This window comes from Ictidomys tridecemlineatus, chromosome X (genome assembly GCF_052094955.1).
Source record: "Ictidomys tridecemlineatus isolate mIctTri1 chromosome X, mIctTri1.hap1, whole genome shotgun sequence".
In the NCBI taxonomy this organism is placed as follows: domain Eukaryota; kingdom Metazoa; phylum Chordata; class Mammalia; order Rodentia; family Sciuridae; genus Ictidomys; species Ictidomys tridecemlineatus.
This window is the reverse complement of record NC_135493.1, coordinates 115,128,552-115,145,683: the sequence shown is the minus strand read 5'-3', so window position 1 is coordinate 115,145,683 and position 17,132 is coordinate 115,128,552. Positions and strand designations below refer to the sequence as shown.

General features: G+C 38.7%; 1 protein-coding gene across 4 annotated transcripts in view; it reads left to right on the top strand.

Annotated features, from left to right (window-relative positions):
• Window positions 1–17,089, top strand: part of Txlng (taxilin gamma) — a 53,357-nt gene extending 36,268 nt beyond the window's left edge. For all 4 annotated transcript variants that reach the window (XM_005316006.4, XM_021722948.3, XM_040291681.2 and 1 more), the window contains 6 exons: window positions 298–492; window positions 4,062–4,181; window positions 6,358–6,432; window positions 10,175–10,267; window positions 12,735–12,830; window positions 14,039–17,089. In XM_005316006.4, the coding sequence (XP_005316063.1) occupies window positions 298–492; window positions 4,062–4,181; window positions 6,358–6,432; window positions 10,175–10,267; window positions 12,735–12,830; window positions 14,039–14,359 (900 nt within the window). In that variant the 3' untranslated portion in view covers window positions 14,360–17,089. The remainder of the gene's footprint in view (window positions 1–297; window positions 493–4,061; window positions 4,182–6,357; window positions 6,433–10,174; window positions 10,268–12,734; window positions 12,831–14,038) is intronic.
• Window positions 17,090–17,132: the final 43 nt, after the last annotated feature.

Here is a 17,132-nt window from a genome sequence, read left to right as displayed (position 1 = left end):
CATTTTATTTAGAGACAGGGTCTCGCTAAGTTGCTTTAGGGCTTTGCTAAGTTGCTGAGGCTGGTTTTAAACTTGTGATCCTCCTGCCTCAGCCTCTCAAGCTGCTGGGATTTCAGGCATGCTCCACTGTGCCCAGTGTATCTTGCTTTTAAATGAGAATCTTCTGGTCATAAGTAAGGGGGTGGACTTGTAGCTCAGAAGCAACATTTCAGAGAAGCAAAAATGAAGCCACATCAGCAGCTTTTTGTGAGTATTTTATCTATAGGTCTATTAACAGAAATTATTTTGAATACTAAGGAGGAAAATATGCAGCAGGCACGAGAGGAAGAAGAACGACGTAAAGAAGCAACGGCACATTTCCAGATTACTTTAAATGAAATCCAGGCCCAGCTGGAACAACATGACATACACAATGCCAAACTCCGCCAGGAGAACATCGAACTGGGAGAGAAGCTGAAGAAGCTCATTGAGCAGTACGCATTGAGGGAAGAGGTAAAAAGGCACACTTGGTTTATTTAGACAGCTTGTCACAAATATCACCATTCACAACTGCAGCAAAACTACTATCACAGAATGTTTTACGACTTATAGTGGAAGTTATTTATTTACTAGTAAAAGATCAGGCATTATTCAGCCTGGAGGATTAATTGGGATTACTCAATACCCAGAAGCCCTTGGATTTGGTGACTTTTTTTTTTTTTTAAGGAAACATTAAATAATATTTATCTTCCACATAATACTGAAAGATGGCAATTTTCACATAAAGATGATTTTCCTTATCCAAATGAATAATGAATAAATATTTGGTCCCCTAAATGGCCTGTATCCCAGATAGTTGTGATAATCTGTATACTATCTGTACCTGGTCCTATGTGTTCAAAAAATTTATTTATTTATTTATTTATTTATTTGTATGTGGTGCTGAGAATTGAACCCAGTGCCTCATGTATGCTAGGTGAGCGCTCTACCCCTGAGCCACAATCCCAGCCCCACGTTTCAGATTTTTTATTTTTTAAGTCATGATCTTGCTATGTTGGCTTGGCTGATCTTGAACTCCCAGGCTCAAGTGATCCTCGTGCCTTAGCCTCCCAACTAGGAGGGACTACAGGCCTGCACCACCATGTCCAGTTTCAGATTTTTAAAAAAAGTTCTAGGTTGGTTTTTTTTGTGTTTTTTTTTTTTTTTTTTTTTGAGATTGAACCCAAGTCCTTGCATATACTAGGGAAGTACTCTTCTACTAAGTTATCCCCCAAGCCCTTTTTTATTTTACTTTTTTATTTTTGGTGCTGGGATCTACCCAGGGCTTTGTGCATGCTAAGCCGGTGCTTTACCATTGATCTCTATCTCCAGCCTCATGATTTTTTTAATGAGGGTTTTTATATATGTAAGTAGTTGGACACAATATACCTTTATTTATTTTTATGTGGTGCTGAGGATCAAACCTAGTGCCTCACACATGGTAGGCGAGAGCACTACCCCCAACCCCTAAATGAGGGTTTTTATACTGTTTGGGAGAAAAAGGGAACCTACTTCTAAGCCCTCACACATACATTCATTGAAGTAATGTTTACTGGAATGATCCAGGCTATAGAACTTGCTCATTGACTTCCACTTCAGACATCTGCAGTCATTTTATGTTAGTCTAGAAGTTCATGGTGGTAGCCAGATTAGTTCATGGTGCATTCTGTGCTTTTAAAATTAGTAAAATGATGTGCCTTTATATGTTATATCCTTTACACAAATAAATTCAAATAGCTGATTCAGATTGAAAAAATAAAGATTGTGTTATCTCTGTCACTTTTTCCAGTATTGAACTACATTTCATATTAATTTATAGTTTTACTTCAGCCTTTCAAAAACTGTTAGTTGTGGAATTGGACATGGTGCCACACACCTGTTATCCCAGCGACTCAGAATGCAGAAGGATCACAAGTTCAAGGCCAGCCTTGGCTACTTTATCTAAAATAAAACAAATAGGGCTAGGGATGTAGCTTAGAAGTAAAGTACCCCTGAGTTCAAATCCCAGTACCAAATGAAACAAAACAAAAAATCTCACAAAAACTTGTTAGTTTTGTTAAAAGATTTTATTATTCTTTTCATTGTTTTGCCATATTAGGGATTGAACCCAGGGCTTTGCACATGCTAAGCAAGCACTCTGACACTTGAGCTATGTCCTCATCTCATTTTTTAAAAACATATATTTTTAACTGTTGATGGATATTTATTTATTTATTTATATGTGGTGCTGAGATTTGAACCCAGTGCCCGACAAGCACTCTACCACTGAGCTACAATCCCAGGCCCTCATTTTATTTTTGACAGGGCCTCACTTATTTGACCAGGCTAGTGTTTAACATGTGATCTTCCTGCCTCATCCTCCCTCATATCTGGGATTACTACCACAGGCACTACCACATCTGACAAAAAGATTTTCATTTTGATCATTCTCACCAAATTTTACTTTTTTAAAAAAATACTCTTATGAAAAATTGAAAACTTTAAAAGACAGAATATATTACCTGGCTTGAGCATATGGAACTACTCTCCTATGTTGTTCTGAAGCAAATCTAAGTTGTCTTACCATTATTTGTAGCTCATTTTGTGTGTGTGACTACTAGGGATCAGCCCCAGGGAGGGTCTTTTGATGCTGAGCAGGCACTCTGCCACTCAGCTACATCCTCAACCTTAGGATTCTTTTTAAGCATAACCACAATATTGTTTTGTTTTATTTTGGTACCAGGGATTGAACTCAGGGGCACCATTGAGCCACATACCCAGCCCTATTTTGTATTTTATTTAGAGATAGAGTCTCGCTGAGTTGCCGAGTACCTTGCCATTGCTGAGGCTGACTTTGAACTCACGATCCTCCTGCCTCAGCCTCCTGAGCCACTGGGATTATAGGCATGTACCACCACGCCTGGCCACAATATTATTTTCACAACTAAAAAATTATCAGTCATTTAATATGATATATTTAGTCACTGTTCAGAGTTTTCTGCTTATTTTTTTATTATTCCCCCAAAATTATTTGAATCAAGATCTAAATAATGTCCATCTATTTCACTGGCTCATATTTCTCAAGTTTCTAAAATATCTTTTTTATTTATGTATTGTGTTTATTGAAGATAGTTTTTTTTTTGTCTGAGAGGTTAAATTTTCTCTTGCTGAATGCCATGATATATTTTAAATGAATTTTTTGTTGTTTAATATGATAGTCTTGTAGAAAATTTTAAAATCACATGTTTAAATTGTATTTTATGTCTTATTTATTTTGAATATTATCAGATGCTTCCTTTGCTCGGGATATAATTAATAGTGATTAAATCATTTGTAGGTGATGATAAATCATCTTCTGTGCTCTTATTACTTAGGCTGCCTTACTACCAACTAGTATTTCGCATAGAGTATTACAACTGAAAGAGTACTATTTTTGATGACTTTGTTGTAGATAAATGATATTAAGTGACAGTTCTGTTTGGAAATGCTAATGAGCTTGAACCAAATGTCTAATATGTTTTGGGCACCAACGTGTTATATGATTTGACCATTACAGTTACTGTCACAGGTGTGCAAGATGATCATGGTAATCTTGAAGCTCAGATGTGGGTAAATTCAGAGGAACAGGAATTTGCCCAGGGCCACACATCACCCAGACTTTGACCTTGACCATACATGCTGCCTCCATCTGAGAAATCTGGAAAAACTTAATGGATATAAAAAAGGAATTATGTGCATGATGTATAGATTTAGTAGTTTGATCTCCTTATCTGTCTTTGTCTTGATGCAGTCCAAGTTTTATTTTCAGGGTTGGGCAGAACAGGAAGTACAAAGGTGGTGATGGGGATGGCCCAGGTCCCACAGGGCTGGCTACGGGGCAGCGCTTCTGTAGGTGAGGGACCATTTGCAAGGTATGTTGAGCAGTGCTTCTTCAAGCACAGGGACTGAAAGTCCTCTATGGTCATATGAGGAAGACAGCAGGGTGTTGTAACTGGTGGTACAGGTCCTCCTCATTGTGTTCATTTCTTCATGAAGTGATAGAAGGAATTTTACTTTTCCTGTAGCATATTGATAAAGTATTCAAACATAAGGAACTGCAACAACAGCTTGTGGACGCCAAACTGCAGCAAACAACACAGCTGATAAAAGAAGCTGATGAAAAGCATCAGAGAGAGAGAGAGTTTGTAAGTTCTGTTTCTTAAAAAAACTCATTGCCAAAATTGTAACCAAAGCCATTTAAAACATTTATACTTAACAATGCATTTAATGTTGTACTTGGGCCATGCTAGTTGTTTTTTTTTCTTCTAGAAATTTTCTTTGTGTGTGTGTGTGTGTGTGTGTGTGTGTGTGTGTGTGTTTGTGGTTACTGTGGTTCTAACCCAGAGCTTCACACATGCTAGGCAAGAGCTGTACCATTGAGCCACATCTCCAGCCCTTTTTATTTTTTATTTTGAGCAAAGATCTCACTAAGTTGCTGAGGTTGGCCTCCAACTTGTGATTCTCTTGCCTCAACCTTCTGAGTAGGTGGGATTACAAGCATTGGCCACTGCACCTGCTTTCTTTTTCACTTTTTATACCACAAACATACTAGAGAGATCAGACCAAGTTATTGGAAAGACCTGTACTTGTTTGATTTTTCTGTACTTAAAATATTTATTTCATTTCCTTTTTTAAATTAAAAAAAATTTTTAGTTGTAGGTGGACACAATATCTTTATTTTTATTTTTATGTGGTGCTGAGGATCGAACCCAGGGCCTCACACATGCCAGATGAGCACATTACCACCTGAGCCACATCCCCAGCCCCTTTATTTCATTTCTTATCAGGTTTAAGAATTGTGGTAATGTTTAACACATGATAATTTGTAATTTTATTGAAATCAAACAGGTCTTCTGTCTACAGTCACATTTTGTTTTTAAATAAGCAGTTTGAATCTAGAGAAACCATTTGTTTACTTACTCATCCGAAATTTTAAAATAAGATTTTAGTAGTATAGACTTGGCATTATTCTGAGTGTATGCTCACATTATTGTAGCCTGTCAATACTTATATTGAGTATGGTGGCATTTCATTGGGTATGTATTGCTCATATGCAAATTCAACAAAATGTGCTTATACAAAAATGTAATAAATGTGGACTGGGCATTCAGCATTCACTCAAATAGCCCAGGCTCCAAAGGTAAGTGTGTTATAAAGACCTTTCTCTAGTGGCCCTCATGACATTAGTACGGAATGCTGAGCACAAGTCTAGGGTTCACAGACACATTTTTAACATGGCTTGGTTTTTCCACGTTAATTGACATTAGTATAGCCAATGCTATGTTTAAGAAATGTTTATTGTTTCCAAAGTTGGAGTGTAAAATTTTACACATATTATAAGTATGTGCTGTCTGGTTGATTCAATAGGACTTTTCAAGGCTTCTTTGACATTTTACTTTGACATTTTACTTCACTGAATTTTACACTGAGCACTATATAATTGTCTTAAAATCTCAAGTATAGAAATTAAAGGTCCTGTTCTTTTCTCCCCTGTATATTAAAAATATGCTTAAAAACCAGGTCTCAGATTTCTTTGTTGTACTCTACACTCTTTTATCAATTCTCATCTGTCCTCTTGGAATTAGATGGGCTTTCTTAATCTTGAGAATAATGTTGAGAACTCCTAGTTGTGTTTTCTGCTAATATTAGATGTAATTATTTTCACCTAAAACAAAAGGGTTTTTTTATAAATATTTTTTTAGTTGTAGATGGACATAGTATCTTTATTTTTATTTATTTTTTATGTGGTGCTGAGGATCGAACCCAGTCTCTATTACATGCTAGGCAAGTGCTCCACCACTGAGCCCCAGCCCCTAAAACAAAGTTTAACCTGGAGTTTTGTAAATCTTTTCAGGCCTCCAGGGTACTTTTTCTTTCTTCTTCTTCTTCTTCTTCTTCTTCTTCTTCTTCTTTTTTTTTTTTTTTTTTTTTTGGTACTGGGGATTGAACTCAGGGGCACTTGGCTACTGAGGCACAGCCCCAGCTCTATTTTGTGTTTTATTTAGAGATAGGGCTCACTGAGTAGTTCAGCGCCTTGCTGTTGCTAAGACTGGCTTTGAACTTGTGATCCTCTTACCTCATGGGATTATAGGCATGTGCCACCATGCCTGGCTTGAGGTACTTTTTCTACTCATACAGTAAAAGCTAACAAGTGGAATAAATGGAAGATATAGGTAAGTGGCAACTGATTGAACAAAATGTTCCTTATTGGTTTGTACTAATATGTGAGAACTAGGATGAGACCTGCCTGACCAGTATAGTCATTTGTAATTATATTTGTAGTTACTATTAGTGTTTTGCCAGAATGTTTTTGTTTTCTAGTTATTAAAAGAAGCAACAGAATCGAGGCACAAATACGAACAAATGAAACAGCAAGAAGTACAACTGAAACAGCAGGTAACTTGACAGCAGGGGATAGGATTTCTAAGAAAAATCTGTGGTTTGTTTCATACATACCTTGAATCTCCTCTAAGATCATTTGCTTGTTACTAGCCAGAGCTACCAAAACTGAGGAAGAGGTCACATGTCCTTGAAACTTTCCTCCTCACTTAGGGTTACCAGGATCATCTCTAGTACTAAGGACTTGCCTGGTTTTAGTCCTGAAAACCCATGTCCCATTACCTCCTGACCTATACCCACTATCTCAGGTCAACTGGTATGGCTGGCTACCCTATCTTATGTCCCCTTTCCAAGATTCCAGATACTTGTCTCCCTTTCTCAGTCTGCTCCCATGTGTGTCCTTCTAATTTCCCACTAAAGAAATATTGATAAATTTCCATATTTTACTTTTTTTGTACCAAGTTGAATTATAAAATGTCAATTTCATAGACTTTAATCTTTTTGTGCAGAGAGCATGTATGCTGTTTTACAAACCATTTCTAACCACATAGTTCCCTCACAGGTAGTCTTAAAGTGGTGGTTTTAATCAGGGCCCTTCTTCCTTTTTCAGTCCAGACCCTGTAAATGTGTTCTATTATAAACTCTATGGGGTTGTTTTGTGGCATCAGAGTAGCAGATGCCATCTCCTTACCCCAAGAAGAGGAATAAGGAAGGCTTTCTGTGTCTTCATAGACAGTTGAAATTAGGTATATCTATAATTCACCCCTTTTCTGTTAATTGGATTATATTCTGTTGAAAAAAGTATTGTTTATTATATAGATTTCTTGGATGTAACACTCTAGTACTAAAATACACTGATCATTAAAACTGGGATAAGTCCATGACCATCTCTTTTAGGTGGTATTTTTCTTTGGGAACATTTTATAATGTTGGTGGCATTAACTTCCTCTAAATTTTTTGGGGGGAGTGCCATGGATTGAATGCAGGGGTGCTTAACCACTGAGTTATATCCCTAGACCTTTTTTTCATTTTGAAGCATGGTCTCATCAAGCTGCTTAGGGTCCCACTAAAAGTTGATGAGGTTAGCCTCAAACTTGGTGATCCTCCTGTTCAGCTTCCTGAGTCACTAGGTTTATAGATATGGGCCACTGCACCTAGCAAGCTAACACTTTTTGGGGAGGGGTACCAGGGATTGAGCCCAGAGGCACTCAACCAGTGAGCCACATCCCCAACCCTATTTTGTATTTTATTTAGAGATAGGGTCTGAATTGCTTAGTGTCTTGCCATGCTGAGGCTGGTTTGGAACTCATGATCCTCCTGTCTAAGCCTCCCAAGCTGCTGGGATTACAGGTGTGTGCCACTGTGCCCGGCAAGCTAACATATTTTAAGAGTAAAAATTCAAGAGTTGTCAGATACAAGTCTTTAGAACATTTCGTTCTCAGTTACGATCATGCCAGAATGCTGCCAGGAGATTGGAACCCCTTATTTACCAACCCTATCCTTTTAGTTGTCTGTGTAAATTGAGCCAAGAAGTAACATAGAGAAAAGGTATGGCCTCCGAAGATGTTCTTGAATTTAGGAGTCACAGATAATGAGTCACCCGAGGGCCCCTTCACTAAGGCCATAGGCCAGCTCTGATTCTTTTATAGTCACCAGTATAGCCTCTGTTGTCTGTGATCTGTGCTTCGAAGTCCTCTTTTGCTGAGGGCCATTACCAAGTAGGAATGACGCATCGAAATTTCCTTGCCAAGCGTACCCCATGCTGCTTAGAGGACATTTGATGGAACATTGCATGCATGCTTTAATAAGGTGACCTTACTCAAGGACCAAGGCGGATTCGGGTTTAGAGCTGATCAGGTTTGAGGAAGTAACCGGCTCCTTGAGTTTAAGGCGTTGCCAGTTTAAGATAATGGGTTTTAGGGAAGTTGGAAGTTGAAGATTATTGCTGGGATTAGGGTGTTCCTGCTGCTTGTTCCCATTGAGTTCTCGTGAGATTAAAATGGGATTGGGAGAGAGCCTCGTGGAGTAGGTGGTTTGTGCGGGAGACAGAAGAACGCGATTGCCCCTGGACCTGTGTGGAGGCACCAGAATCACGAGGCACTCACAGCTTTGTAGGTTCAAACAGCAATTCTTTATTCCCGCTCTCACACCGCCTCCACAAGCAGCAATGTTCCATCAAATGTCCTCTAAGCAGCATGGGGTACGCTTGGCAAGGAAATTTCGATGCGTCATTCCTACTTGGTAATGGCCCTCAGCACTCTTTCCCAATTGTTATTTTCTTTTGCCATCCTTCTTTTTCATTTTTCTTTTTGCTACTTAAATATAACTGTCCTTCCCAAGTCTGTCTTTTCTGTTCTTACCATGTCATCTCATGACATTTGCTGAAGACACTCAGTCTTGTTGCTGTGCTTTGGCCCACTGTTTTGGAATCTAGCCATGTAAGCCCAGGTATGACGATAGTTGCCCTTTATTCACTGTTCACTGTGGGCCAGCATTGCACTCTAAGTTGGAACAGCCATTACCTGGATGTTCCACTTTAAATCATGGGCCATACTGCTTTGAATCTCCTTCAAGGCCAGTACTGCTCCTTAGCAAGAGCACCACTGTTATTTGTGACTCCAGGTCTCGGTGTTTGCTTCTTTTACCTCTGCTCTGCATTCCATTCCTTCCTCTCCTGGCCCAGGGACTTGCCTTTTTACAGGCCTGCCTGGTTTGCTTGTCTTCCTCTTGGAGCTTTAGCCGTACTAGAACCAAGTTTTCAAAGTCTGCTTCTGCCTCCCACATCCAGCAGCTCCTGTTTCCAAGTGCTTCCCGTGCGGCAACTGTGGGTGGGCTGGGTTCCATCATATTCTACTGCCTGCCCCCCACATCCTGTGAGTTGGTGCTCTTTAGTATTCCTAATACAGTGCTGCTTATGAGATTTCTTGGCCTCTGATTTTTTTTGATTTCTCTGCTTATGTGTATTTTGTGATCTTCATTAAAACACTATTCCTCTGGGTCTGTTTCCTCATCCTGAAAATGATGCATTGACATTAGACAGTCTTGAGTTCTCTCCTGGTCTATAGTAAGTCCTTCAGTGCACCCTTGAGGCCTCGCCCAGGCCTCTTCCACATGAGATTTTCCTTCTCTTTCTGACCTATGCTGTGTGCCTTTGTTTCCCGTAGCTCTGAATGCTTATTCTAGGGGGAGAAAAAGGTGACTGCATTTTATATTCTGCTTCCTTGCTTTTTCTCAGCTTGAATACAAATTCTTTGAAGGTAGGAGTTAAAGAAAAAAATTGGTGTTTCAATCTTGGGTTTCTTTTTCTCTTAACTGTACTCCAACCAAACCAATTCTTGGACTTCTGTTGCATTTTCCTGCATGCATTCAGGAAAGAGAGATCCTTGAGAGCAAGCTACAAACTATGCAGGTGGTATTCTAAGAGAACACTCTTTTCTCAAAAACAGTTTTCAAATGTCAGGAGAGGAGGATTCATAAAGCATTACAGGTGTATGAAATTTATAGCTATATGACATTCTTTTGGTTTTATTATTGATGGGATGAAGGTAGTAAATGTTTCTGTATTTTAAACAAATTATAATAATGTCAACACAATTTCTTGAGTTTTAATGCATTTATGAGAGTTGTTAGAGCTTTAGCTGTCTATATCTATATCTATATCTAGTACCTAAGGATTGGCTGTGCATTTGTTCACATGTAACAAGTAACTTGACATTTAACCACATAGTTTTAGAAGTTTGAGGATTTGTATTTTTTACGTAAGACCATATTTACCTGATTTTATTTTATTTTCCTGTAGCTTTCTCTTTATATGGATAAGTTTGAAGAATTCCAGACTACTATGGCAAAAAGCAATGAACTGTTTACAACCTTCAGACAGGAAATGGAAAAGGTATTTGTATATTTTTAGTAGACTGTTACATCAAATGGAATTTATATGAGCTCTTTGAAGCATGAGTACTACTACTTGGGTGGGTTTGTGTTATTATGGTACTCTCCTTTGGCGGGAGGGGGTGGTACTGGGGATTGAACTCGGGCACACTCAACCATTAAGCCACAACCCCAGCCCTATTTTGTATTTTATTTAGAGACAGGGTCTCACTGAGTTGCTTTGGGCCTCCCCAAATTGCTGAGGCTGGCTTTGAACTCGCAATCTTCCTGTCTGAGCCTCCCAAGCTGGTGGCATTACAGGTGTGTGCCACCATGCCTGGCGGTACCCTTTCATTTTATTTTATCTTTCCTGATATTCCAGTGGCATATTTGGTCATTTTGCACTCAGTGAGTGGTACTCCAAGAAGCTAATTTGTCATTAGAAATAAGGGGGGATCTTTGTTTTTACCACTTGAGAGGATTGCTCCCAGGTCCTTGCGGAAAGTTCTGTCCTTAGAAATTAGACATCTGTCCCTAGAAAAGAAATTATGTATTTTGGTTTGTTGAGAATTCTCTCTCTCTCTCACCTCTTTCTATTTTAAGCTTCTCTTTTTGTCTTAACTTTAATTCTTTCTCTGATCAAACAAATTCTTTAGCTTCTATTGCATTGTCCTGCCTGCATTAAGGAAAGAGAGACCCTTGATATCAAGCTAAGGATTAGTATATTTAAATAACTATGTCCATATATATCTCTACATCCTCATTTTGGCAAGTTTCTCTTAAATTGGGAGGGTTTTTTGTTATTTTTCTTTTTTAAGGTATGGTTTGCCATGTAGCCCAGGCTAGCTTTGAATTCCTGAACTCAAAACAGTCCTGCTGCCTCCACCTTCTGGGTAGCTGGTGCTGCCAGTGCACACTACCATACTTGGCTAAGTTTGGGGGGTTTTAATTTTTTAAATTTTTGTGATGCTGTGGTTTGAACCCCGGGTCTCGCAAATGCTATGCAAGTGCTCTACCACTGAGTTACATCTCCAACTCCTACATTGGGGGATTTTAAAAAATATTTAGAAGATACACAGCACTTTGTAAGCATTCAACAGATGCCAGTCATGAGGATTATTGGATCTTATATCGGGGTTGAGTGGGTGTGCTCTGGCTTAGTGTTCCTGTTGCATCATGTAATGTGTAACTGTGGACAAGTTGACCCTTTGCCTTTCTATTCTTTCACTTTTAAAAAATGGTTAAAAAATAATACTGTCCTTCATAAAATAGAATATCTCAGACAGTGTTTGGCATTAACATGTGCTTAGTAACCCTGAGCTTAACGGTGTTCACATTACCATCTTGAGATATTTTTAGACCTAGCAATCTGGAGAATTCCATGAGCACATGAGTTCTGCCTGCCAGTCCTTTCAGTTGATGCTCTAATTGAGGCAGACCTGTCAGGCAAAGTGAAAGTATTTTTTGGGCTGTAACACGTGTTTACTCTTGAGGTGGAACAGAGTTCAAGATAGAGACTCCCCAAATTTGCTATCCTTCTGGAGAATACTCTGGCAATGTTAGTGGCTATAGGGAATCCTGAGTCAGTGCTTAACCCAGATCTTCCATGAGCTCTTTCCATGGCCTTTGTCCCAGTTTGCCTTGTGTTACTGTTTTGTGGGTCATGACCTAAGGCATAGCACACTGGCTCTGTCTTACCCTTGTTTCCCTTAACAACACCTGGCTTAGTGCCCTTACTTGGATTGGAGCTGGTGTGCAGTCAGTAGTAGGTAAAGGAATATTGAGAATGTGGATGATTAACAGGAGAAGATTTTCATTCTCTATTTCTGAATATCAAGTTCTTGTAGCAGAGGTTTAAGAATATTCCTCTAATTTTTGGACCCAATTTATCTTTATCTGAGGTAAAACAGTCTTGTGAGATGTGAGGATGAATTACTTTGGTTTTTGCTGGAATCTTACCTAAATTGTGCTGGGTATAGTTCTAAAGTGATGTGATGTTGTATATTGTAGCAGAGCACCAATACTTAAACCTCTTGTGGGGCTGAAAAATCTATGTCCTTCCAAAAATCTGAGAAATTGATTTAAAGGTAGGAAACCCACAAACATGGACTCCCCCACCACACACAAATATATCTTGGGGAAAAAGAAATCATGTCTCTTGCTCTCCTGAGGTGGATTGGAAGTTGTACTGAACTGAGAGTTCAAAGCATGGTGCTCAACAACTTCCTCAGTTTCCTGTTGCCTCTGAAATTTAGGAGATTAAGTTTGTTTTTCTCATATGAAACCCCCACTTTTTTTCCATCCTAGGAGCTTCTGAGGTCAGCTCCGCTACTGACAGCTATTTCTATAAAGGCACACACAGCTGTCTGCTGGGCGAGGCAGATGCAGAGATGGGGGAGGGAGCAGTATTAAAACATTTCTTGTATGACAAGGAGTAAAGATAAGAAATGGAATTTAGAATTTAAATTTGCAATTGTGTTGATTCACAGATGACAAAGAAAATTAAAAAACTGGAAAAAGAAACAATAATATGGCGTACCAAATGGGAAAACAATAATAAAGCACTTCTGCAAATGGCTGAAGAGGTGAGGTGGTTTCCTATGACTAAGGTGTTATTTTGTGTTTTTTTTTTTTTTTTTTTTGGTACTGGGGATGATTGAATCCATTGGTGCTTAACCACTGAGCCACATCCCCAGCCCTTTTTTATATTTTATTTAGAAGAGAGGGTCTCTCTGAGTTTCTTAGGGCCTCATTAAGTTGCTGAGGCTGGCTTTGAACTCGCAATCCTTCTGTCTCAGCCTCCCAAGCCCATGGGATTACAGGTGTGCACCACAACATCTGGTGACTAAGGTGTATTCTTAGATAACTGAACTTAATGACTATCAGGGTAAGGGACGTATATTGGAACCCTTGCTGAGTAGACTGTCTTTCTTGACAGTGGTGGACAAACATGGGGCCCTGAGTGAGAGATTGAGCTTCTTACCAGCATTTAATTCACCAAGGCTTGTGTTAGAGATAGCTGCAAAGCATCTAGATTTTTGCTTTCTTCTACAGCAGTGATTTCTTAAACTTGAGCCTGTACAAACTCCTGTTATAAAATCAAGATGGCTAGGCCCCAGCCAGAGGTCCTGTCCCACTAGGTCTCTGGTGGGTCAGGACACCTGTTTTTCTAACAGGCATCTAGGTAATGCTGATGCCAGTCTAGGGACTGGACCCTACACTTTGGGAAACAGCAGTAGAGAGCCTGCAAGCAAAACACCAACTGCCTCTTTCTGCCTTGATATAGTCTTTTCAGAAAAGTAACAAAATACTTTTTTCCAGTTTTGTAAGGTAACGTATAGCTTGCAATCACTGTTTCACATTTTAGAAACTTGACTAGTTTAAAATATTTCACAAGAAATTGAATCTTGAGTTGGCCAAGATAGCTCAGTGAGACTGAGGAAATAGAATGTTGGCACGTGAATACAAGTCTTGAGGCATTTCCTGTTCTTAGACTCCCAAGTTTTCTGCTAGTCTTTGTGAAGAAAATCATAAATTTCTTTAACAGTTCATCAATGTTTTAGAAAGGAGATTTTAAAACAGTATTGCTAAATATAATTCATATACTTAGATATGTATTCAGTGAAGTTAGCAGCTAGAATGTCAGCAAGTACCTGAAGAAAGTGAACATGTTTAATAGGTGATAAAATAGGCAGTTTCCAGTGTGGCTCGGTTCATTTTTGGTGTGTGTGTACAATATCCTAATTTGTATTTAATGAGGTTATGGAACTCTCATTTGTTTTTTTCCTTACAGAAAACTGTCCGTGATAAAGAGTACAAGGCCTTTCAAATAAAACTGGAACGCTTAGAGAAGCTGTGTAGGGCTCTTCAGACAGAAAGGAATGAGCTTAATGAGAAGGTGGAAGTCCTGAAAGAGCAGGTCTCTGTCAGAGCTGCAGACGGGGACTTGGTACCACCTGTGCTGCAGCCTTGTACCACCCTCGATTCTCACCAGGAGCCAAACACTTCCTCAAGAGTGCGCCTGGAAGTGGAGGCCAAGGCGGCAAGTGAGAGAAGCGCCACACAAAAGCTCTCTTCCCCAGGCTCTGCTCCAGGCATTGAGTCAGTTGACTAAAGTGAAGTGTGATTACTGTATTGAGAGATATATTTTGTGTATAACTTTCTCTGTTAGTAGTAACTATTGGTTTTGTGGTGAAAATTTTCTTACTTTTTCTACCATATCTGTATTTTCTTAGAACTACTGGACTTATGTGGTACAGGAGCTGCTTAGCAGTTTTGAATAGTTTTATTCTATAAATTTCCCTCAGCTGTGTTGCACATCTGCCTCATTTTCCCCCTTCATTGGAATGCATGTGTTCATTGCCTTGTCCTTTTTCTTCCCTGCTTCTTGCACATAATTTTTCTAATTAAAATTTCACTCAAGACGGGGCCAACCATTACAAAGGAACTCCATTTGGATAATGGTTCCTTGATGTGAAGACAATATTCATTTAAACATCTTGGCTCCCATTAATGCTACTAAAAAATATCAAGATGATTAGTTTTGTCTAATAGCCCATTTAAATGCCAAGTGAAAAAATAAATCACTAGTGTTGGGTCAGAAATAAGCATAGCATATTTGATTGAGATTAGCTTTTTGATAATATTTATATCATTTGACAAACTGAGATGGCCATGAGCCTTTACTTCTAGGTTTTGGCAGAATATGTACATAGAGATGTCATTTGTGAACAAAGTAGAATATGTAGGCAAAGCATCGGACAAACAGGTTTAATGTATACGTGACTAAAGTCATACTGCTTTGATTTCAGGGTAGAACCCACATGTGGAATTTGAACCACTTGGTGCTCACTATAGAGCATGGTGGTTTATATTCGATTTGGGATTTAGGTACATATTCTCCACTTCTTCAGGAAGCCAATTATTTGAAAACTGCTGGTCACGTTTACAGGCCCTTATTGATCTAAGACAAGGAGGGTAAATTAACGTGGTCTTTTCACTACGCAAAAGTTCATTCACTACCTTCTGGCTATGTGAAAGTTGGTGTTCAGTTTTATAGGAGTCCCACCAGCAAGGTACTCTATCTAGGTCTTCTTAAAAGACAATTTAAACAATGGATAGCAGTAACTAACACCATTTCTATTTCTAAAACAAACACTGGAACCAGCATTTTTACCTTGGGAAAACTTGGCAGAGTGTTACATAGTCAGGACTGTAACTTATGCTTCCCCTCATTTCTTGTTCCTTTCTTTGTTACTGTCATTTTTTTCCCAAAGAAAAAAACACAGTATTAAAATATCTACACTTGGAATGGGGGAAATTTTGAAATTAAGCACATAACTTTTGCTTTAGTTCTTTAACTTCCTTTTGTTTTCTTCAATGTTGAATGTGGTTCAGTTATGCAAATGACTAATCAGGCTGCACTGAAGCAAGTCTTGACTGGTGTAATTTGCATTGAAATACTTTATGAAATAAAAAGGTTCTACTAGAACTGCTGTTAGCACATTCCACTGAGTGAAACTATCAAACTGACACTTGTTAAATTGCTTACTGGACTGAATAAACTCCGTTTTGTCCAGTTAAAAGGGTTTTCTCTTTGTTAAAAGTTTTACTTGTAAAGTCCTGTCACATTCGTGGTCTAAACTGGGTTGAAAGAATTGAAATTGTTCAACAGATACGAAACGGTGCCTGGAGTAGAGAATTACATATAAGCTTCTACCATCAATTATGCTAATCAAGGGGCCATATAGTAGAAGAAACCCACCAAGTAGGTTATCTATAATTACTCTGGTCAAAATGAGTTTGAAGTACAAATAACACCCTACAACAGCCTTTTATAAATACCCCCTTCAGCTACTAAGTGAAATACTGGACTCATTCCCCTACCCCCAGGGGAAATGAAGACATATATCAGAAATATAATCTATCTTAAAATTAGTACTAACAATCACATTTCACAAGAACTCCGCTGGATGTACAGCTCTTAACATTTTACCAAGCCATGTGTGTAACCCACCACGTTTCTTTGTGGTGCTTGTCCTGTGTGGAAGACTGTAAATCTTGGACCTGTTGCATATCTTCAAGGGCTTCATAAAGCAATGTGATTAACAGTACTTGGCCTGCTGCTTTTGGCTTACATGTATTTAGCTAGATGCTATCATTATGTTTAAAGGATTTGGATTCTGTCTGGGATGCATTCAGAATCTTTCCATTACCCTGTGAATAAAAACAAATGGGGCCCTCTAAGGACACCCTCCCCTAAAGTGATCACCTCACCAGCCCAGTGTTGTGGCTTTGTAGCACGCCCTGTATCTATCATATTCTAGAACACTGTAATGCTACTAGGCTGGCCGGGAAAAGGTTTAACTGTTGAATTCATTTAAATTGCATTTGTTGCACCATCATGGAATCTTGATGTATATTATTTATAGTGGCAGTAGACCCCAAGGTGTAGCGAAAACTTGGGTCTTGGATAATGGACCATTTCATCCTCAGACTTGTAGGAATACATTTCTTGGTCTTGAGACCAGTATTTTAGTTATGTATGCAACTGCCTTTATTACACCTGGTTATCACAATTCAATTCTCAGGTGTTGCAGAAAAATCTACCTCTTTCAGACTGTAGATGGAAATAACTGTGAAAAAATGATGCAGATATCTTCTAGTTTGTGCTAAACACACTGCTTTATTTTTACAGCCCACGTCTTTCATGAGGATACGAATTGTTAAGAGGCAGTCTTGTTTTGCTTTTCAAAGACATTTTGTAGAGATTTTTCACTAATGTGAATCTGATTTTATCTACTCGATTCTGTATAGATTAAGTAAATATGTATGATAAATTTAACAGCTTCTGTGTATTCTGTTACCCAAATGGCCTTCATTCTAAA